This window comes from Syngnathoides biaculeatus, chromosome 12 (assembly GCF_019802595.1).
Source record: "Syngnathoides biaculeatus isolate LvHL_M chromosome 12, ASM1980259v1, whole genome shotgun sequence".
NCBI classification, from domain to species: Eukaryota; Metazoa; Chordata; class Actinopteri; order Syngnathiformes; family Syngnathidae; genus Syngnathoides; species Syngnathoides biaculeatus.
In genome coordinates, this window is record NC_084651.1 from 5,438,076 (window position 1) to 5,460,788 (window position 22,713).

Here is a 22,713-nt window from a genome sequence, read left to right on the forward strand (position 1 = left end):
ACCGAGGCTGCGTTATACAGAATAACAAAAGTGCGCTGGTTGCGCCGCACGCGTTATGTCATTTCCAGCTTTTTTTTTGGGGGGGGGGGAGGGGGGGATGTTCGAATTGACAATAAAAAAAGCACATCCTTGGTGGGTCAGCTGCTTGCGCCAAAGCGCATTATGCTATTTTGGGGTTTTTTCGGCGGCGTGGGAATTCACAACAAAGCGAGTTGTGGGTCAGCTGGTCTGGCCGCGCGCAATATTTTATTTCTGGGTTTTGTCGGGGGCGCTCGAGTACCGATTTGCGTTCGAAAACAGAAGCAAAAAAATTGCGGAATTTTCGTTCAAAAACCGATTTGTTCGAAAACGAGGATGTTTGACAAATGAAGTTTTACTGTATATGTAAAACCAGCAACAAGTAATATCAGTCACTCACACTTGAAAAATGTACGGGTGTGGTCAGTCATGCCCGCAGGTATAAAGTTACGGGTGTGTGTTCTGTTTGTAATTGTGAGTGTACCCCTTTAAGAGCGGAGGGTGGCGGTGTCAGGTAAACTAGGAAGTAGAATTAGGCTGAACAGCAGCTCGTTGTTAAAGGTCGTGTGCTTCCGTGTTAAAAAACAAAAACAAAAAAAGACGTTAAGCTGTGGTTCACGGCACTGGATCGGTTTTCATGTGCGCTGAGAGTGTGCGACGAGTGCGCAGTTGCGCAGTGGCGCAGCTCAGATGGATCACATTGGTCAAGACTACACAAAATAAGTGACGCCTTTCAATGTCTATGTATTTCTCCTCGTAACAAATTTTACGCGCGTGATTTTTCGTGCTCGACTGCGCAGATTTGCGATGGCGTCAAATCCCGGTGAGCGTAATATATTACTGGTTTTGAATGATTTACCAAGTAAATGGAATATGGGCGTGTCTTTCTCACGACCAATTTAATACCTCAACATTAGCAGCTTTGTGACTTGTAATCCCCCCCCCCCCATCTTTTTCCCAACGTCACGGTGGCTCCGTTGTTCCACCGGGAGCTTTGTCTCCTCATAATTGACGATTGCCTTGTAATTAATCACAACGGCAGCGGTTGATGTGAAATAACGCCGGGCTCTCGAGTCCCGCGTACAATGGCCACGGGGGTGGGGGGGTGGGGGGTATTAAAGCTAATCATCATTGCGCCGAGCTAGGGGGATTGGATTTAACACACCTCCAGACATTGTAAAAGCGAGAGGGCTTCTTAGGGGAGGGCTGTGAGGATTACCCCCAGGAGCTGAGAGATATAAATATACACCTTGGAGGATTTATTTAAAATTTTATTTATCACTCCCCCCCCCCCCCCCTTTCAACCAGACATTTTTTTGAGAGGCATGTGCCTGACTAAGCCCCCCCCTCCCTTGCCGCCACCTGCGCCGAAAGCGCCGCTCTTTAAATATGGCGTGCTAAAAATGTTCCCCCTTATATGTTAAGATATAGCATCGTCAAGCTGCTTATAATTGCTGGCGAGGCCGTCGCGAATGGATTAACCTCGATCCGCGACGGCCTCGTTGTGAAGCGTCGTGAAGCCTGCTAATTGGAAAGGTTGTTTTGGTTTTTTTTTGTTTTTCGTGGGGGTTCATTAAGCGCTGTATGAACGGCACGCCGGCTGCGTTTACGCGGACGTCGATATTTGCCGCTTGAAGTCAGGCGGTGCATGTAAATAGCGTTTTCTTCTTCCCTGAACGCAAATAAGTTGACATTTGGAGTCATCAATAACTCAAGTCGACTAGAATATAAGATGATCGAGATATGGATTTTTTTTGGGGTGGTCTTAGACATCTATTTTTTTTTTTTTTTTAATTTTTACCTTCCTTGTACAGTATGTATGCCTACGATGTGGAGATCGGCGACGTGAGGACACCGTTATAGGCCTTCTTGAACTGACGCAACGTGACCCTTGTGAGGATAAGTGGCTAAGAAAATGGATGGACAGTTAAAAGACCTGCCACAGTTATGAATTTACAGTAAATGTGAAAACAGCATCTATTTTTATTTTCTTCATTCGTTTTCATTCGGTGGCGGCACGGTGGTTCAGCTGCTAAGGCGTTGGCCTTGCAGTTCTGAGGACCCGGGTTCGAGCCCGGCCCCTAGGCGTGTGGAGTTTGCACGTTCTCCCCGTGCCTGCGTGGCTTTTGGTTTCCTCCCACACCTGATAATATATATACCATTAATTGGACACTTGAAATTGACCCTAGGTGCGATTGTGAGTGCCTGCGATTGGCTGGCGACCAGTTCAGGGTGTACCCCGTCTCCTGCCCGTTGATAGCTGGGATAGGCTCCAGCACTCCCCGCGACCCTCGTGAGGATGAGCGGCAAAGAAAATGGATGGATGCATGTATGTATGCACTGATACAGGGCAGCATGTTTAATGACACTAAATGTTAATGAACACAGCATAATAATATGAAGAATACGTGATCATGATTTCATTGAAAATGATGGCGAGAGGCGCATTCACGATACAAATATCTAAAACATCCATTAAATATGAAAAAACACTTTTTTTCCCTCCTCATTATCCATAATGTTTATTTTATGATGACATTGAATGAGCTGCATATCAAATCGTCTATTTTTCTTTGAAATGAATGAAATTCATATTTTGAAGAAAAATAGCACTCAATAATCCATCCGTCCATTTTCTTTGCCGCTTATCCTCACGAGGGTCGCGGGGAGTGCTGGAGCCTATCCCAGCTGTCAAACCGGCAGGAGGCGGGGTAGACCCTGAACCGGTCGCCAGCCAATCGCAGGGCACGTAGAGGCAAACAGCCGCACTCACAATCACACCTACGGGCAATTTAGAGCGTCCAGTTAATGTCGCATGTTTTTGGGATGTGGAGGAAACTGGAGTGCCCGGGGAGAACATGCAAACTCCACACAGCCGGGTCGGGATCGTACCCGGGTCCTCAGAACTGTGAGGCCAACGCTTCACCAGCTGATCCTACCGTGCCGCCCACTCCATAATCTTGTACTTAAAAAAAAAAAAAAAAAAAAAAAAAACAGCAATCACATCATTAAAATGAATTTGAATCATAAGTATATCGCGCCGGTACCATAAGCCGCCTGCGAACGTCGATCCAATTTTAGGCTTTTTAGCGACATCAATTCTAACGCAACTGCAAAGAGGAAGATGAACTAAATTTGCCAACGGTGTCGGCGACCGGAGGCACGAGCGTAATCCTTTCCCGGCGCAGACGGAATCGGGATAACATTATTACGAGAAGAATATCGGCGGGCGGAGCTTCGGGCTCTTTCCGTTTCGACGAGGAGACTTTCTTTTGTTGACTTTCTTTTCAAAGGAGCTGAAATCTGATACTGTCACCCCCCCCCCAAAAAAAAAAAAAACAAAAAAAAACAAACAACAACACTCGTGTGGAATAAATAATCGTGTGGTGTTAGCATACAGAACAATAGACACGGTCTTGGTTTTTCAGGGGGCAGATTTAGTACGACTAAAGTTGGATGCGCGGCGTTATTTTAGGAGGTGGCTCAGTACCGCAATGCTTTACATCGGGAGCGGCGGGGGGGGAAAACTTTCCGCTGCCGGGGGCCATTTCAGTTCATGAACCCGTCAATACATTTCCCGGTTTTATTCGGATCAGTATTTCCGCGGATGGCTTCATTACGCCGTTCACATTTTGCCAGAGCGAGACGACACTTAACTATTGATCAGCAGCGCCTTATAACGGGATGCTCTCTGAAAGAAGTCGCTAATGAGCTTAAAGTGTCACGGGGTGTCTTCGCCGTCTTCCAGCGGGGATGCGGGAAGCCTGGCGGACTCGCAAAACACCTGCGAGAAAATGGAAGAATCCGGAGAAACCGAGGTTGAAGGTTTTTGGCCAACGCTGGTCATCTCTAAAAGAACACCGTACTTATACGAAAGCGTGGCAATGTCATGCTTCGGGGTTGTTTTTCTGCAGCTGGGGACCGGGACTTCAGACGAGGCAGAGAGAATTATGATACAGTGAAGAAAATAAGTATTTGAACACCCTGCTGTATTGCAAGTTCTCCCACTTCGAGCCCATGGAGGGGTCTGAAATTTTCAGCGTAGGTGCGTGTCCTCTGTTCCAGAAATAAAAAAAAATCCAGAAATCACAATGTATGATTTTTTTTTTTTTTTTTTTTTTATGTGATACTGCTGCAAATAAGTATTTGAACACCTGTCTATCAGATAGCATTCTGACCCTCAAAGACCTGTTAGTCCGTCTTTAAAAGTCCACCTCCACTCCATGGATTATCCTGAATCTGATGCACCCGCGTGAGGTCGCTAGCTGCATAAAGACACGTGTTCACCCCGTACAATCGGTAAGACTCAAACTTGTAACATGGCCAAGACCAAAGAGCTGTCCGAAGACACCAGAGAGAAAATTGTACAACTCCCCACGGCTGGAAACGGCGACGGAGAAATTGCCAAGTAGCTCGGTGGAAAAAAGGTCCACGGTTGTTGGGGGTCTCGGTCAATCTCAATCGGAGTGGTATCACCTCGTGGGGGTCTCAATGATCCTGAGAAAGGTGAGAAGTCGGCCCAGGACTACACAACAGGACTTGGTCAATGACCCGAAAAGAGTTGGGATCACCGTTTCCAAGGTGACGGTTGGTAATACGCTAAGACGTCACGGTTTGAAATCATGCGTGGCACGGGAGTTTCCCCTGCTTAAAACCAGCACATGTCAAGGCCCGTCTTAAGTTTGCCAATGACAATTTGGATGCGACAGAGGAGTCACGGGAGAATGTTTTTGTGGTCGGATAAGACTAAAATGGAACTTTTTGGTCATAATTCCACCAACTGTGTTTGATGAGTTCCATCCCAAGAACACCATCCCTACTGTGAAGCATGGGGGTGGTAGCATCATGCTTTGGGGGTGTTTTTCTGCACATGGGACTGGACGACAGCACTGTATTAAGGAGAGGATGACCGTGGATTTTGGGGAACAACTTCTTTCCCTCGGTCAGATCATTGAAGATGCCAAAAACTGGCATTTGAAAAGAGGTAAGCGTTTTGGGGTTTTCACATTATTTCCTCCGAGCCGTTGCCCACGATCCGCAGGTTTTGCGCCTTCGCCCCACGTCGTTCTGTTTTGCCTTCGCACAATGTGACATTCTGCCTTCTGACCGCAGAGCAAATTGAACCCCATCAATGTGACCCCTCCAATCCGTGCCGTGGACATGGACCGAAACATACAACCGCCGTCAGACAGGCCCGGCGTGCTTTACTTCATCCTGGTTGGTAAGTCACGTCCCCGGCGCCATTGATTTTTTTTTTTTTATTAACTCATTTCATTTTCCTCACCTCTTCCACGACGCCATGGTTTGACTTTTGAATAATCATCTTCGCCGTGCCGTAAAGTGTGTGTGTGTGTGTTTTTTTTTTTTTCTTTTTTTCTTCATTTTTTAAAATTCTTTATCGCAGGCCATCCGGTCACATATCCTCAGTACTTCTCCCTGAACAAAACCACGGCAGAGCTACGCGTCCTGCAGCCCATCAGCAGGGACTTGTATCAAAGGTTCACGCTTGTTATTAAGGTAAAGGATGAATTTTAATGTGCTCATTCATGTTTCATCAGCCAAAACTGCGCAACTTTTACTTTGACTCACATTTTTCTCAGAATGCCGGGACGAGTGATCATATAGCTTTTGTTTAAAAGTATCAAAAAGGAACCCTATAGTTTGTATTTCAGTGTCAAAGGTCAAATGGCATCGCTATAAACATTCTAAAATAGATGAAAAATACATTATTCACTTCAATATCTATATGAAAAAATAAATATGAGCGGAGAGCTCGTCATCCATGCGCAAAGTCGCGGAAGTGTCGTTCGACATCCAAGTGGTCGCCATATTGGCTGCATATCCTGCCCGTGATGTCACCCGGACATTCGCCATTGAAAACACGCTGTGGTCCCTACGGTGGAAGACGAACACGCCCCTTCTGACATGGAAGGTCTTTTCGAAGAAGAGAACATCTCATAACCCGGGCAATATTACCCTATTGTTTCGAGACCTAATTAGATGATATGCGGATCACGGCCAAACCGCCTCCCTGGCGGATCCACCTCCGCGTGGCAGTGATAAAAACAACGACACCCGCGAGCGACGGCGCGGCCAAACCGCCTCCCTATCCAATCCATTTCCGCTGCGGAGATGAGCCACCGCGGTCTGGCGCCGCGGCGCGCCAAGGCCGGTGGCGATCCACAAGGCCTGCGGAGGCCGTCTTTCAGCGGCTGCTGCACGGAAGCCTTCCGATGCGCACATCGACACATTTAGCACCCCTGACTTACGGATTACGCCCCTCCCAACTGTTTTTTTTTTAGTAGCTGTCTATACACACCATCCTGTCATTTAGAACCCGCAAAGCTCTCGTTCTTTGCACCTGTTCAATCCATTTTTCATGACGAACTGGATCTTTTGGAAAAGTATGAAGAGCGAATCCATCCTCCCGAGTGTTTGAGGAATATCCAGCAATACAACAAGCCGGCATTTTGGCTAACACGAAGGAGCAACGGGCTACCTTCCAGCAGGTAAAACTAGTATAAACAGACAACAACGCTTGAGGGCGCTACTGCCCTGTACTTCACTTCCTGCTTCTTCTCGAAAACAAATCCCTCGAGAGGATTTTCATGACGGGAGTTAAACAAAAAGCCATCTACGTCAAAATCATGTTTTGTGGTGGAAATAAACTGCTGGGTCAATACCGGCTGCCATTTTTTTATGACAGTGGACCTTTAAACGCCAATGTTTGGGTTGTCGCTGATTCTTGTGCAGGTCCAGTTTGAACTTAAGTGTTTGATTGATGTATACCCTGACGCTGGTCCAGTCTATAGTGAAGTGGTTAGCGTAAAACTTTATTTCGGTGATGGTTCAGTTTGAAACCTGGTATTAGGGTCTGGGCTCTCCTAATAAATGCAGGCTAGACTATGTCCATCTTATTATTATCTTGGAGATTTCGTAGGATTTCAGAATTTAGTATACTTTGAGTTGGGTCGTCCACCTGTCCCACACAGATAACCTCAATCGCTGAAGGCTGTCTTACGTTATCAAGAGCTGCTTTGGAGATCGAGCCGATGTACATGTGCCGATTCGTGCGAGGAAAAACGGGAGCTTCCAAAATTTAAGTGCGGGAACCCTGCCTCCTCCCCAATTGATCATAAACCTGGAGACGCCTCTGGGTGCTCCGATTTGATGAGATGAAGAAGCCCTAAAAGGGGACGCAGGAACACCGGAGATGCAAGTTGAGGACGGAGTTTTGATTAACTGAAGGGGTGAAAGGAAGGAGTACGATTTGAGAATGGGTGCTGAGGAACTGGGGTGAAAATTAGTCTTTGGTGTCTTGAGAGCGCTCTTCATCTATGCACGACTTACGTCACTCTACCTCTGTGGGAGAAGCTGTGTCTTATAGACCAGGACGAGAAAACAAAAAGATCCACTGAGACGCTTTAAGAGACGATGGGAAAGAGGGAGGCTCCAAAGAGCGGTGAGCAGTCAACCCCCCTACCGGTTGGCAGCAGCGGAGCGGAGGTCATTTAGCGCCGCTTCCCAGAAACGGGGACCTGGCTAAAGAGTAAACGCACGAGGGAGCGCTGCAACCCTGCAACCCTGCACCCCCTTGTCTGTCTTTTACCAGCCTCGAATGCGCTATAATGTCGAGACGGCGGGTGGACTTTATCTGTCAATGACAGCTATTTTCCCCTGGGTGTTTTTTCCATTTTTCTTCTTCATTTTTTTTGGAGAGAGAGAAACCGTTGGATCTCCGGATGAGGAGTCTGTGGGTGTAGGCAGAAGCTCCTGTGTGACGTTGCGGTGGCAATGAAAGCAAGGTCGGAATGTCATCCAGAGACTCTGAAGTCGGAATAACAACCGGAATGGAATGACCGCGCACTTCTCGGCAATTAGCGCCAATGACGATGGCCTGACGGCCTCCGGACCTGGCGGTTGAGCACTCGTCTCTCTGCCCGGCAAAACCGAGCCCATGCGCAGAATTAGTTTCAGGTCACGGCTTAAGCCGACGCCGTCTCTCATCTGCGTTTTCCAGGCGCTCGCGTTTCCTCGGTGTGGGCGGGGTCGTGGGCGCTCGTAGGACGGAGCGGAACCGCGGCGCGTTTCTTCGGTTCGGTTCGCTTCGGCTGCTCTCGGGTCGCATTTTGGGGACGGTTATCGGATAGGATGACACGCGCGTTGGTTTGCTGTATAAAAATCGATCGCGCTGGAAATGGAAGGATGAATGAATGACGCTCAGTTTAGAATTCTGTAGAGACGTTATACATGATTAATACATGAGATATTTTGAAGTTACACACTGCGTATATGGTGAAAGAATAATTAACACCCCTCCCCCCCAAGTTTCATTTGATTATGTATGCCTTGCAAGAGTATCTTGTTGAAATATGTACTACAATCACAATTTTATGATTACATTATGAATAGACTTTGCTATCTTACAGTTTTTGCTCTACTCTGGCTAATGTCACCTCTCTAGATATGGAAATGCGTCTTAAACCGCTTGTATAGATTCCATAAAGGGGGGGGGTTGGTAAAGTTTTTAAACGCAGGAGTAGTTATTTCATACTTCTTTGGTGATATTTTCAAGAAAGAGAGGTAATATAAGAGCTGGTAGCGACAATCAAATAATAATACCTTTAGCAGTCGTTTGGATGCTTTTGCGCTTTGACTTAAGAGCAAAGTTTTGAGATAGGAGGACAAGATGGTGGCAGCGAATTCCAAAAGCAATTTGGCAGGTCGTGAAAAATTCTTGTAAAAATAGGATACAATATGTTAATGGTACTAACTTGTTGTCAAATTTAATATCAAATATTGAGAATGACATGTTTTTTACCCACTTAACTTTGCCTCAGAAACGTATGTTAGCTTAATGCTAACACACAATGCAACACGCTTAAGACTGGCTAAAAAAATAGCATTTATATGTCAACATTAACTGTGCAGGACACCATACAAGAGTATGCGCAGGCATGTATTCTTTATCCTTTGCAAAATGACTCATATTATACTGAATGAGTTATTAAAGACATGATGTTTATCAGAAGGAGCATTTTCACTTCAATAAGTAAAGACGATTTGGCATAGCAGCGTTTTACGTTGTGATTGTGCTCATAAAGTAAACTAAACTTGTAAGTCAATGCACAACTGTAATTAAGTTTGTCCTTTTTAATTATCAATTGTACAATTTTCCGACTTATCTTATTGGTCATTTCTTTTAAGGCGTGAGCCTGTTATGGACACTTCGGGCTCTAAAAAATATTTCAAAATTAACTAAAAAAGCCCTTTTAAGAAATAATAATGATTGTTTAGAGCGTCTGCCTCACAGTTCTGAGGACTGGGGTTGAAATCCCGGCCCCGCCTGTGTCGAGTTTGCATGTTCTCCCCGTCCCTGCGTGGGTTTTCTCCGGGTACTCCGGTTTCCTCCCACGTTCCAAAAACTCAGAAACTCTGAATTGCCCGTAGGTGTAATTGTGAGTGCGGCTGTTTGTCTCGATGTGCCCTGTGGTTGGCTGGCAACCAGTTCGGGGTGTAACCCGCCTCCTGCCCGATGAGAGCTGGGATAGGCTCCGGCACTCCCACAACCCTTGTGAGGATAAGCGGCTAAGTAAATGGGTGGATGGATGATGTAACAAATATTACCAAACATGATTATTTTATCATAAACGCGATGACTAATGACACATCTGATTTTATATATATATATATATATATATATATATATATATATATATATATACACGATGATAGTTAAAATGGTTATATTTAAAGGTGGGATAGGCTCCAGCACTCCCTGCGACCCTTGTGAGGATAAGCAGCCACTAGGTGTGATTGCGAGTGGGGCTGTTTGTCTCGATGTCCCCTGCAATTGGCAGGCAACCAGTTCAGGGTGTACCCTGCCTACTGCCCATTGACAGCTGGGATAGGTGCCAGCGCTCCCACAACCCATGTGAGGATTAGCAGCTAAGAAATTGGATGCATGGATGATGTAACTAATATTACCAAATGTGATTATTTTACCATAAAGGAGATGACTAATGACATGTCAGATTATTTATACATATATATGATAATATTCAAAATGGTTATATTTAAAGCTGGGATAGGCTCCAGCGCTCCCACAACCCTTGTGAGGATAAGCAGCCACTAGGTGTGATTGTGAGTGCGGCTGTTTGCCCTGCAATGGGCTGCCAACCAGTTCAAGGTGAACCCCGCCTCCTGCCCATTGATAGCTGGGATAGGCTCCAGCACTCCCACAACCCTTGTGAGGATAACCGGCTAAGAAAATGGATGGGCGGATACAACATAACCATTTCTGATCTTGGTGCAATCGAAGTATGTGGAAGTAAGGGAAGGAGCTTGATCTGCACAGGCCATCGCCCTCAAAGAGAAGTAGTACTTTGGTGCTATCTAGTGGGATCTCTGTGGAAAAGAACTATGTTGAAGTGTGAGGAGGCGTTTTATTTACAGAAAGCCATCGCCCGAAGGGTAAAGTAGTGCTTTGGCACCATCTTGTGTCATCTCAGATCCAAGGAACTGTGTTAAAGTGAGATAAGGAGCTCTAGCTACACACGACATAGTTCTTTCTAAAACAATAGATGGATTTTGTGGTTTTCCATTTCCTCATCAAAATGACAACCAGCCATGGAACGCCATATTTTTGGCATTAAATGTGCACCAAGACCGTCTCGCTATCGTGATTTTTTTTTTTTTTTTTTGGAGGGGATGCGGGGAAGGTATCGAGCACTCAAACGAGCACTCTCGCCAACAAACGCGTCTGCGGAGGCATTGCTAATTTGAATAACACACGTGAGGGAACGGCGCCCGATCGTGCCCCAGAATGCAACTCAAATTACGCCCCCAAAAAGTTGAGCACATTTAATCAGCGGTTCATTGAGAAACGGGGGCCTTAATAATTAGCGCGCACGCCATCATTTCTGAAAGCGGCGCTGTAATTAGAGGCGAGGCTCCGACTGCAAAAGCCGACGAGGTTTCCGCGCGTAGGGCAACGGGGCTGAGCCGCAAAAGTAAACAAGTGCATCCGTCACATTGTCCGCGATCAATGGAAGTGCGGCGGATTGTCTTTGATGCGTCAGAAAAGGCTGCGGGAACACTTAAAGATTCAATTCACGCTCTGACTTTGTGTTTTTGTTGATCTATTTCGGCACAGATCTATCTATGAATCCATGTTTCGTAGCATTTGTCTTGTCCTCTTTTGGCTTCCGGGCGGGCTGGAAGCTATCACGGCTGACTTGTGGGGCTGTATCTCGCAAAACGCGCAGCTGTAATCAGAGTACTGTACTGTAGTATGAAAATAGTATTACGCCGTAATTTCCGGCCTATAGAGCGCACCTGGTTATAAGCCTCACCCAGTACATTTGTAAAGGAAATACCATTTGGTACATACGTAAGCCGCAAGTGCCCACATTGAAACAAAGCGTTTTCAAAGTTTTAATACCGTAGCTTAGCTTAACTTAGCAACAACACGCTAGCACGAACAGGACTGGTAAAAAATAAACGAAAATAAAAACGGGCGCGGCAGCTACACATTAGCAACATGGTAGCACAGCATTAACAGGGCTGGTTAAAACATGAAAAACCTACGTATACGACGTAGATGCGGGAGTAACACAATAACCGCTAGCGCGGCGCTAACCGCTATCGACACACGCGTACACAAAAAGCAAGATATCTGTGTTAATGCGCACACCGTTGAGTTTGGAGTGACACGCAGACAATGTGGGGGAACAAGAGGGGGCGGGCGCCAACAGAGCCGTTGAGAATAAAACATACCGGCAAAAGTCACTTCCTCGACACATATTCCACCGGTCTCACTTGTCACTGTCCAATTAATGTTGCATGTTTTTGGGATGTGGGAGGAAACCGGAGTGCCCGGAGAAAACTTACACAGGCACGGGCAGAACATGCAAACTCCACACAGGCGGGGCCGGGATTGAACCCGGACCTCGGAACTGTGAGGCCAACGCTTTCCAGCTGAGTCCACCGTACCGCGTTCTGTTATATTAGTAAATAATAAATAGTTCAGCTTTTCACCTTATAACATCCAGAAAGAAACCATTGTGGTCTTGCATCGGATGCCTTGTAACCTCCTTTCCGAGGAGATTCGAGTGTTTTGAGTCACAAACGTGGTCATGAAAATATGTAACGCGTATGTTACGACCCAAACGCATTTCACTTTGCGTCGTCTTCTCAGGCCGAACAGGACAACGGTCACCCCCTGCCGGCCTACGCCGACCTCGTCGTGGAAATCCTCGACGAGAACAACCAGGCGCCGTATTTCCAGTTTGTCACGTACCAGGGCTACGTGAGCGAGTCGTCCCCGGTGGGCACCACCATCTCGGCCGGGGTCAACCTCACCACGCCGCTGGCCATCGTCGCGCTGGATAACGACGTAGAGGAGGTACCCGGGACGACCTGCCCCGTCGACCAATCGCAGCCATTTTCCTTTCATACCTGTCGAACAAAAATGATCCGCATTTTTCCTCCATTTATGAGTCATTTTCCTTTTTGTTTTCGTCACTGTAGCTGGCTCCTGGTGATACCCCTGTAGGTAAACGGGACGACGTTTGACCTTGTGATGCACACAGACAAACAAAATAGATCATGATTATGAATTGTTCTCATTATTCAACATATTGTGAGAATCGCTGTCCTGTACAAAACCGCTACAGTACACAAACGGCTTCTTCACGCACTTCACCTCCTAACGATGCAGTATCAAATCCCCGTTTCGGTTCAATTTGGTCGCGTGCGCCGCAGAACGAGTTTAGTGTAGATTGTAAATAGGTTACGATTCATTTGTTGGCTAATGACGTGAGATTTTTGCGGCCGGATCCGCGGTGTGACTCCGGTCCTCCGTCCGTCCTGCGCACGTGAAAGCGCTGATGGCTAGCGGAGACGATGGCGATAGTAGAGAACCTACACTCGTGCAAATAGAAACAGAAACAGTAGTACAATTAGCACAAGCCGTGACTTTTTTTCGCACGATTTCAACCCCGCGGTTTATGCGGTGATGCGGCGCTAGTGTTAGCGCGGCGCTAGGCTTATAACCAGGTGCGCCCTTTAGGCTAGGAATTACGGTACTTTAACCACTACTAATACAAGAACTGCAATTACTATTGCTGGTTTCTCTTCATACTTGCACTACTGTTACTACAAATAGTGTATTTCCCCCATATACGAGGCGCAGCTTCAATGACTGGCCTATTTTCAAACTTTTTCCATATATAAGGCGCACTGGATCATAAGGCGCAGAGAATAGCTGGGGTCACGTTATGCGTCCATGAGATGGGCTGCGGCAAAGGCTCGATATTGATCCATATATAAGGCGCACCTGAGTATAAGGCGCACCGTCATTTTTGAGAAAATTAAAGGCTCTTATAGTGTGGAAAATACGTGATGTGGCGCTAGCGGTAGCGCGGCACTTTGCTTATAACCAGGTACACTGTGCCGGCTAGGAATTATTACTATAACCACTACTAATACAACAAGTGAAATTACCTTTGCTGGTTTCTCTTAATACTTGCACCACTATTATTGCAAATACTGCATTTCCCCCACTATAAGGCGCACCTGAGTAGAAGGTGCATCGTCAGCTTTTGAGAAAATTAAAGGCTCTTATAGTGCGGAAAATACGTGATGCGGCGCTAGCGTTAGCGCGGTGTTAGCCTTATAACCAGGCCCGCTCTGTTGGCTAGGAATTACCATAACCACTACTAATACAACAAGTGAAATTAGCTTTGCTGGTTTCTCTTAATACTTGCACTACTATGACTGCAAATACCGTATTTCCCCCACGATATGGCACACCGCATTATAAGGCGCATAGAATAGATGCCACAGTAGAGGCTTGAGTTACGTCATGCGTCCATTAGATGGGCTGCGCTAAAGCCTCTATTGATCCATGTATAAGGCGCACCCAAGTATAAGGCGCACCCGAGTATAAGGCGCACCGTCAGCTTTTGAGAAAATTAAAGGGTCTTATAGTGCGGAAAATACGGTAATATAATAAACTAGTGCCGCTGCGATCACAAGTATTAATGTTGCTACTGTTTCTTATTGTGTTAGTTTAAAATTTCACTGCATTATACGACAATGATTTTCTCATCTTTAAGATACATAAGTGGACAAACATTATCGGGGGGAAAAAAAAGCGTTATTATCTCGGTAAAAGCAACATTATTGACCTATTGACGAGTGAATGTGGACAATTGTAAGTAAAGAAAACGGTCAATATAGCTGACAGAAACAGTTGGAACTTCTGAGGAAGCGTGTGTTTTATTGCAGTGTTTTGCTGTGCTGCTATATCATTTTCACATATAACATTTCCCAATCCTGCTGTGCGTGCGGCATGCATTTCATCCCATAAATGATATGTCGGTTATTCACAATTCCTCAAACGGACGTCTTCTGTTCGCCTTTCAAAAGAGCTTTTTTTAATGTTTTTTTTTTTTTTTTTGTACGCATTTCAAGAGAAAATGCGAGGGTAGTCGTACGCGACGTAATCAATAATCCTCTCCGTTGCGTTGTTTACCAAAGCAGATGGGAAGATGCTAATCGAACACGCGCTGGGTTGTATTGTATTGTTCGGCAACAGCGCGCATCTTATTTTTCTCGGTTGAAAACAGAGACTCGAGATGTCTGTTTGAGGAGATATCGTTCCTTTCCTAATATTGTCAGGTTAAAAACAGATTGATCCACCGTTCCTCGCCATCCTCGACACGAGGATCAGGCGTCCTAAGCCTCGGAAGGAAGACAAAATCGTCATGGTAACATGCTTTCTTGTTGTATTTTATATCTCCACCGCCGCAAGACTCGAGACCCGGCGTTGAAGATAACGCTGGACGACTACACGGCCGTCTTCGGCCTTACCCCCGCCGGCGTAATCCGCTACCTGAGGCTGCTCAAACCCGTGGACCGGGAGACGCAGATGACCTACACGTTCACGGTACGCTCCCGTCCTGCTTGCCGAGATAAATTACCGTCGACCTTCGACCCGCGTCTCTTCTTTGTTTGTTTGTCCGAGTCGCGGGGTGAGAGCCGAGGCAAAGTCGGGGGGCAGGTGGAACTCGCACGGTGCGACTTTTATGAGGGATTGGGCGGCAATGGTGTGTTCTCGTGACTGGATGAGTTGTGTCGCAAAGGTTCCAGGTCCGGTGTCTCAAAATATAAATCAAATCCTTACCTACAAGTTTTCTCTCTTAAAGTCTGAAAGTACCGCAGAGTTCAAATTCCATAATCAGACTTATTTTTCTTTTTTCTGTTTTGTGCGCGGATTGAGTGAAATTATTGCCATTTTATTTCTGGTTACAGGTTTAAGGTAATCATTTTTTTTTTCACGGTATGAGAAATTCAATTTGAAGTCAATTTTAGGGCTTTCGTTTCTCTTCAGTTTACATCCCCACTTGTTCTCGTCAGCCGTGTCGACCAATCAGCTCCCTTTACCGAGTCTTGTCCCGTTATTTTCTTTGTCCATATTTCCCTGGTTTCTTTCAGCGCATCTGGTTATTGTTGTTGCTTTTATCTACAATCTCATCTCGAGTTTCAGGTCAAGTGGTGAGTGTTTCTTTATCAAGTGTTTTTTTTTTTTTTTTTTTCAAAGTATGTGAAGAATTTTCCATGGGGCTCGTTTGCAAGATATCGGGCAGTCGTGCTTGCCTCCCTATCGCAAAACCGGACAGCTAGCTAAATACTTTTTTTTTTCAAAAATAGTCAGTCTGCACATACCGTAATTTCCGGGCCATAAGCGGCAACGTTTTTCAGACGCGTCCAACTCTACGGTTTATGCGGCGATGCGGCTAATTTGTGCATTTTTTCTCACGGCCGCAAGGGGGCACTCGAGCGGAAAAGGTGAGAGTGAAACCGGTGGAATATATATCCCAAAGTTACTTTTACCGGTCCGGCCCTGTTAGTGCTGCGCTAGCGTGTTACTGTCGTGACTCGGTGATTTTAGAGGTGAGTTTTTTTTTTTTTTTTTTTTAACCGGCCCTGTTAGTGGCGCTAGCGTTAGCGTGGCGCTAATGTTAGAGTGGCGCTAGCATTAATTTACCGTTTTTTTTAAAGCCAGCACCACAGTCGCGTTAAACTCTGTGTACCGTCTTTCTTTGTAAATATGTTTAAATGTGGGCACTTGCGGCTTTTACAAAGTTGCAGCGTATGTCTGTACCAAATGGTATTTCCTTTACAAATGTACTCGGTGAGGCTTGTAACCAGGTGCGCTCTGTGGGCCGGGAATTAACGTTAGTTTTTGTCCAAGTGGCGCTAGTTGAATTTTGCGTTTGAACACTTCTATTCGTCGGGATTCCTTCGCACCGTTGCAGTCGTGGCCTTCTTGATGTCGTCCAAAAAACAATTTTTGTGACGCCGGTCCTGGAACTTTTCTGACGCACCCCGTCGAAACGTCAAAACAGCGGGCCCCTCCTTGCCGAGGGCGTGTTGGCCTGGAACAAATCCAGAGCGTTAATCTGGGATTAATCTGGATTTAATATGTTAATATCTCTACTGGAACAACACATCACAAGGTAGCATGGCACAAAGGATGACGTTCAGTAGATAAATCACTCTTTTAAAAGGAGACTCCCCACGGCCCCCACCCCCGTCCACTCTTCCAATGGTTCCCAGTTATTTTACTAATGTCTGTGACATGCTTTTATTAAAAATACCTCAGGGATCAAAAATTGCAGCATTCTTTACGCCCCACATTGTTGCCTTGCTGAAATCCCCCAGTTTCAAGGGGATGTTCCTGAGCAAACGTTCGCTCTGCCGCTTCTACAGCTGAACCAGCGCTGAGTACAGTATAACTTCTGCTACCTTTTATCATGGGGGTCCCCTAGAAAGATGAAATCAAAATCCATATTTACTTTTGGAGGCAGCCCTTCACACCAAGCCACTGAATTCACCTTGGTAATTATTGTGGCATATCTGTGTATGTGGTGCATGCAGCTGAGACATGACCAAATACCGTAATTCCTGGCCTACAGAGCGCACCTGGTTACAAGCCTCACCGAGTACATTTGTAAAGGAAATACCATTTGGTACATACATACGCCGCACCTGCGTAAAACCCGCAAGTGCCCATATAGAAACACGAGAAGTTTAGAAATAAAGACGGTACACAAAAAGTGTTTAATGCTAGCACTAGTGCTGACTCTAGTGCTGTGCTAACGCTAGCGCCACACTAATGCTAACGCTAAAAGGGCCAGTTCAAATAAAACTTACCGGTAAATATCACTGAGAGAAGCCAGCAACACGCTAGCACAGCGCTAACGCCGCGCGAACGGCCAGTAAAAGTCACTTCCTCGGCACATATATTCCACCGGTCTTTAGCTTACCTTTTGCGCTCAAGTGCCCCCTTGCGGGCGTTGAAAAAAGTGCACAAATTAGTCGCATCACCGCATAAACCGCAGGGTTGAAAGCGTGTGGAAAAATTTCGCAGTTGTAGGCCGGAAATGACAGTACTAATTCTACTCCACTGCAACCACGTTAATCAATATTTAAGTACGTGGCACTCATCAGACATTGCAACTTTCGTCACCGTTTGGGTTTAAATCGTTGCGATGTTCCGTGTACAGTAGGTTGAATCTGCGGTTGAAACCGGCAGATCTTTGCCACGTCATGGGTGAAGAATCGCAGTGTGGAGGTAGTATCATGTCCAATAGAGCTCGTGGACCTACGTCATAAAATCAAGTGACTTTTGTTTCCGTCGCCATATTGCTGCTCAAGCAAAGCACTGTTCGACGCTAAGTTGGTTGGAGACCAGCCAAAAATATGTCCAATAGCAAGACACCCAGAGTCTTGTCCGATACCGTTAGAACTTTAGAAGGTGAAAATAAACAAAGGTACGTGGAAAAATTAGATAAACTCGGCATTGAGGACCCGTATTTAATGCCGAAGTCGATGTTTTCGCCGATAAGGAATTGGACTGTGAATTCGCTTCCGCTTGTCTCGGACAATTGGATCTACACGCGCATCTGGTCAGTAAATCGTTGAGATTTACACGGAAAAGTTTAAAAGCGTGGAAAAGTCTGGACGCATACAAATACTTCATTGCTGGATCTGTTCTCAATCAGGAATAAATCCCACGTAGTGACGGTTTTGACGGCTCGTGAACGCGGAAGCGTGTTCGGCGACACGTTAACCTTTGCCTGAATCCATCGATGTTTTCAGATAGTATCCAAATACCAATATTTAAATAAATTACCCCTGGTTTTACACAAACTCGCATTCATTAACGAGAACTGGAAAAAATTTTTAGGACGGAGTCTTCTCCTCCGTACACGGAAGCGTATTGCGGCCACACGTTAACCTCCGTAAACCTCTCTGTGACAGACAGTTTTTATGCTAAACATGCATTGTTCTCAAATGACTCAATTTGGCATTATAGATACTAAATGGTAATTTGAGATTAAGAATAATTCCTACCTGAAATGAAGCGATCGCTACACAGGCATGTGTGTATTTTGGTTGGGCACCATCCATCATATTTAATCCATCGATATTTTCTGGTCTTTTCAGCCGGTATTCCATAGAATGACCTCTTTGAATATCTGTCTCGTCTGTTGTGGCAACCGACAGCGCGACAGATCTCGGGCATTGTGAATATTCTCCCCCGGTTCAATGTCGAGTCGCTCAGTTTGACCTGCAATATGGCGCCGTGAAAATGGCCACGTCACGTGCACGAGCTCTATACGAGTGATCGAAAATTTTCGAGATAAGAGCCGTCATTCGGCTGTGTTTTTGCTTTGATTTTAAGATTGAACGTCTCTGCTCGTGCGTTTTTTTTCCCCCCTTGCAATTAAAAAGTCGATGTGCGCTAATATGCTAGCTTCGAGCCACGCGCTCATTTTGAATGTCGCACAAACTAGCCAGTGGGCGTCGGACATCTTTTTCATTTAGTTGCGCTTGGCTTTAAAAATATACCTTGCCAAGTTCCCATTTTCAGTTCAAAAGAAAACGATTAAGGTTTTCGCGAGGCTTGAAATGAGAAACGTTGGCACTCGCTACGAAGACTCCGCTCATATGAGATTCTGCCTAATCGGCAAAATTAAAAATAAGGTCTCGACCGGTTCTACTAGAATGGAGCCTCTCCTTTTATTTTATAACTCCGCTCGCTACGTTTTTCTAGTCTCTCTACCGAATGTATGAAGGTCATATTAGCCAGTGCGGAGAAATAAAAGACAAAAAAATGCTCTTTTCTCCATTCATAAAATGAAACTTCGCTCGTTTTTATTGCACGTGCAGCATCTTGAAATATTTTGATTTTAATATTACTCGCGGGTCACGTAGGGGCCGATTTTAATTAATTAAGTAAGACTAAATTACACCCAGCGAGTTTGACAAGTTTATAGAGGAAAATCTGTTTGCTTTTGTTTTTCTTTGAATGGTGCATGGCGAGTTCTGCTCCAACTGCAATCGACCAAAATGCTGTACATTTTTTTTTGTATATCACTAATTAAAATATTGCAATAGTATCATAATTTAAAAATGCTGTCATATTACATCACGAAATATGGAATGTTTTACATTGATTTAGTAAAACTATGAATAAATACATACCCTATAAATGATGGAACTAAGGCGGGACGGTGGGTCAGCCGGAAAGCATTGGTCTCACAGTTCTGAGGTCCCGGGTTCAATCCCGGACTCCCCTGTATGGAGTTTGCATGTTCTCCCTGTGCCTACGTGGGTTTTCTCCAGGCACTCCGGTTTTCTCCCACATCCCAAAAACATGCAGCATTAATTGGACACTCTAAATTGCCCGTAGGTGTGATTGTGAGTGCGGGTGTTTGTCTCGATGTTCCGTGCGATTGGCTGGCACCCAGTTCAGAGTGAACCCCAACTCCTGCCCGTTGACAGCCGGGATAGGCTCCGGCGCTCCCACAACCCTTGTGAGGATAAGCGGATAAATGGATGGGTGGATGTATGATGTAATTAATATTACCAAACATTATTATCTTATCATAAAGTAGATGACTAATGACACATCAGATTATCCATCCATCCATTTTCTTCGCTGCTTATCCTCACGAGGGCCGCGGGGAGTGCTGGAGCCTATCCCAGCTGTCAGCGGGCAGGAGGCAGGGTACACCCTGAACTGGTCGCCAGCCAATCGCAGGGCATGAGGAGACAGACAACCAATCACACCTTTGGGCAATTTAGAGCGTCCAATTAATGTCGCATGTTTTTGGGGTGTGGGAGGAAACCGGAGCGCCCGGAGAAATCCCACGCAGGCAGGGGGAGAAGATAGAATGTCCACACAGGCGGGACCGGGATCGAACCCGGGTCCTCAGAACTGCGAGGCCAACGCTTTACCAACTGAGTCACCGTCGCACTCATCAGATTATTTATATATATATATATATATATATATATATATATATATATATATACACAGTCATATTCAGAATGGTTATACTTAAAACTCGTCCTATTACTTTCTAAAAATAGCTGCATAAAGTACGTGTTCAAGAATTCCTTTTTCCTGAATGTATTTCACATTTTTATGAAACCTCTTGAATTGAAGCCGACGCTACGCGCTTTCGTCACATCTTTTTTTTTTCTTCTCTCTCTCACAGCAGTCATTTTTTCAGACAGCATATTACAAGCAGATCCTTCCACCTCGACGCAATTTTGCACCCTCGTTGCTTCAATCTTATCCTGCTTTAACCTCCTTTCAAAACGCTGACGTAATACTTGTCTGAGAAGGCGTGCGCGTATAGCACCCCCCCCCCCCCCCCGTCAAATCTATAGTTCTCGGTCTCGCAAGGTTACGGCAAATCGACGCCGCAAACGCCGTGTGTGTCGCCCGCGCAGATGGTGGCGTCGGACGGCGTCCAGCAGAGCGGCCCCGTCAACGTCAACATCTTGGTCGTCGACGCCAATGACAACACGCCTACGTTTGCTCGGGTCTCCTACGCTGTGGACTTATTCACAGACATGCAACCCGAGGAGACGGTGCTGCAGGTAATCAATCGGCGAAAAATAAAAACATTTTTGCTCACTTGTACAACTTCCTCAGACGAGTGCATTCACGGTGTACTTTATTTGTGCAGTCTTGAGGGGGAAATCAATCACATTTGGTGTGTTTCAGCTCGTGGCGGGCTCGGTTTCGAATGGGAAAGGTCAGCATTAAAACGTGGAAAATATCACACACTTAAGCACAAATTTGAAAACAGCCGTTTAATAATTTGGATGGCCATTTTACCTTGGAATTTCCAGCAAAAAAAAAAATTCACGAGGTTTATAATGACGGCGAGCTGAGCTGAACTCACTTCGCGACAAAACGCAAATTTGGCAGATTAACAATTGTTAACGGTCGACTGTCATCCCTATAAACATTCTAAAATAGATATTGAAATGAAAAATACATATAACATTATTCACTTCAATGTCTATATGAAAAGATAAATATGAACGGAGAGCGCGTCACGCATGCGCAAAGTTGCGGAAGTGTCATTCGACGACATCCAAGTGGTCGCCATATTGGTTGGATCTCCTGTCCATGACATCACCAAGGACATTCGCCAATGAAAACACGCGATGGACCCTACTATGGGAGACGAACACGCCCCTTCTGACACGGAAGCTCTTTTTGAAGAAGAGAACATCTCACGACCCCAGCAATATTGTTTCAAGCCGTATTTAGATGATATGCGGACTCACGGCGAAACCTCCTCCCCGCCCGATCCACCACCGCGCGGCGGTGATCAAAACAACGCCGCCGCGGCCAAGCCGCCTCCCCGTCTGATCCACTTCGGCCGCGGAGATGAGACACCGCGGCCCGGCGCCGCGACGAGACACCCCGGCCGACAAGGCCGGCGGCCGGCTAGGCCTTGTCGACAAGGCCGGTGGGATCCATAAAACCAGCGGGGGCCGTCTTTCAGCGGCTGCTGCACGGAAACCTTCCGATGCCCACATCGACACATTTAGCACCCCTGACTTATGGATTACGCCCCCCCAACTGTTTTTTTTTTTTTTTTTTTTTTTTTTAGTAGCTGTGTCTACACACTTACCTGTCATTTGGAACCCACTGACCTCTCGTTCTTTGCACCTGTGCAATCCATTTTTCATGCCGAACCGGGTCTTTTGGAAAAGTATGAAGAGCGAGAGCAGAGAGCGCGCAAAGTTGCGGAAGTGTCATTCGACGACATCCAAGTGGTCGCCATATTGGCCGCATGTCCCCTCCGTGACATCAACCCGGACATTCGCCATTGAAAACACGCCGTGGCCCCTCCTGTAGGACACGCCCCTTCGGATCGGACGCTCTTTGCGAAGAAGAGAACATCTCACAATCGAGTGAAGTTACCGGGGCAATATTACCCTATCGTTTCGAGCCGTATTTAGATGACGTGCGGATCACGGCCAAACCACCTCCCCGCCCTATCCACCTCGGCACGGTGGGGATAAACGCCCACTTCCGTAGTGGACATGAGCCACCGAGGCAATTGTCAACAAGGCCGCACATTTAGCAACCCTGATTTATGGATTACGGCCCCCTCCCCCAACTATTGTTTTTTTTTTTTTTAAGTCGCTGCATACACACCTACCCGTCATTTGGAACCCACGAAGGTCTCGTCGTTTGAACCCGTACCATCCATTTTTTCACGACGAACCGGGTCTCTTGCAAACTTTTAAAGGGTAAATCCATCCTCCCGAGTGTTCGAGCAATGTTCAGCAATGCAACGAGCCGGC

General features: G+C 46.0%; 1 protein-coding gene across 1 annotated transcript in view; it reads left to right on the forward strand.

Moving 5' to 3' along the window:
* LOC133509551 (protocadherin-15-like) overlaps positions 1 to 22,713 on the forward strand; it is a 284,180-nt gene that overhangs the window by 150,310 nt on the left and 111,157 nt on the right. The window contains exons 10-14 of the mRNA XM_061836682.1: positions 5,131 to 5,239; positions 5,423 to 5,535; positions 12,218 to 12,424; positions 14,837 to 14,971; positions 20,836 to 20,985. Coding sequence (XP_061692666.1) covers positions 5,131 to 5,239; positions 5,423 to 5,535; positions 12,218 to 12,424; positions 14,837 to 14,971; positions 20,836 to 20,985 — 714 coding nt within the window. The remainder of the gene's footprint in view (positions 1 to 5,130; positions 5,240 to 5,422; positions 5,536 to 12,217; positions 12,425 to 14,836; positions 14,972 to 20,835; positions 20,986 to 22,713) is intronic.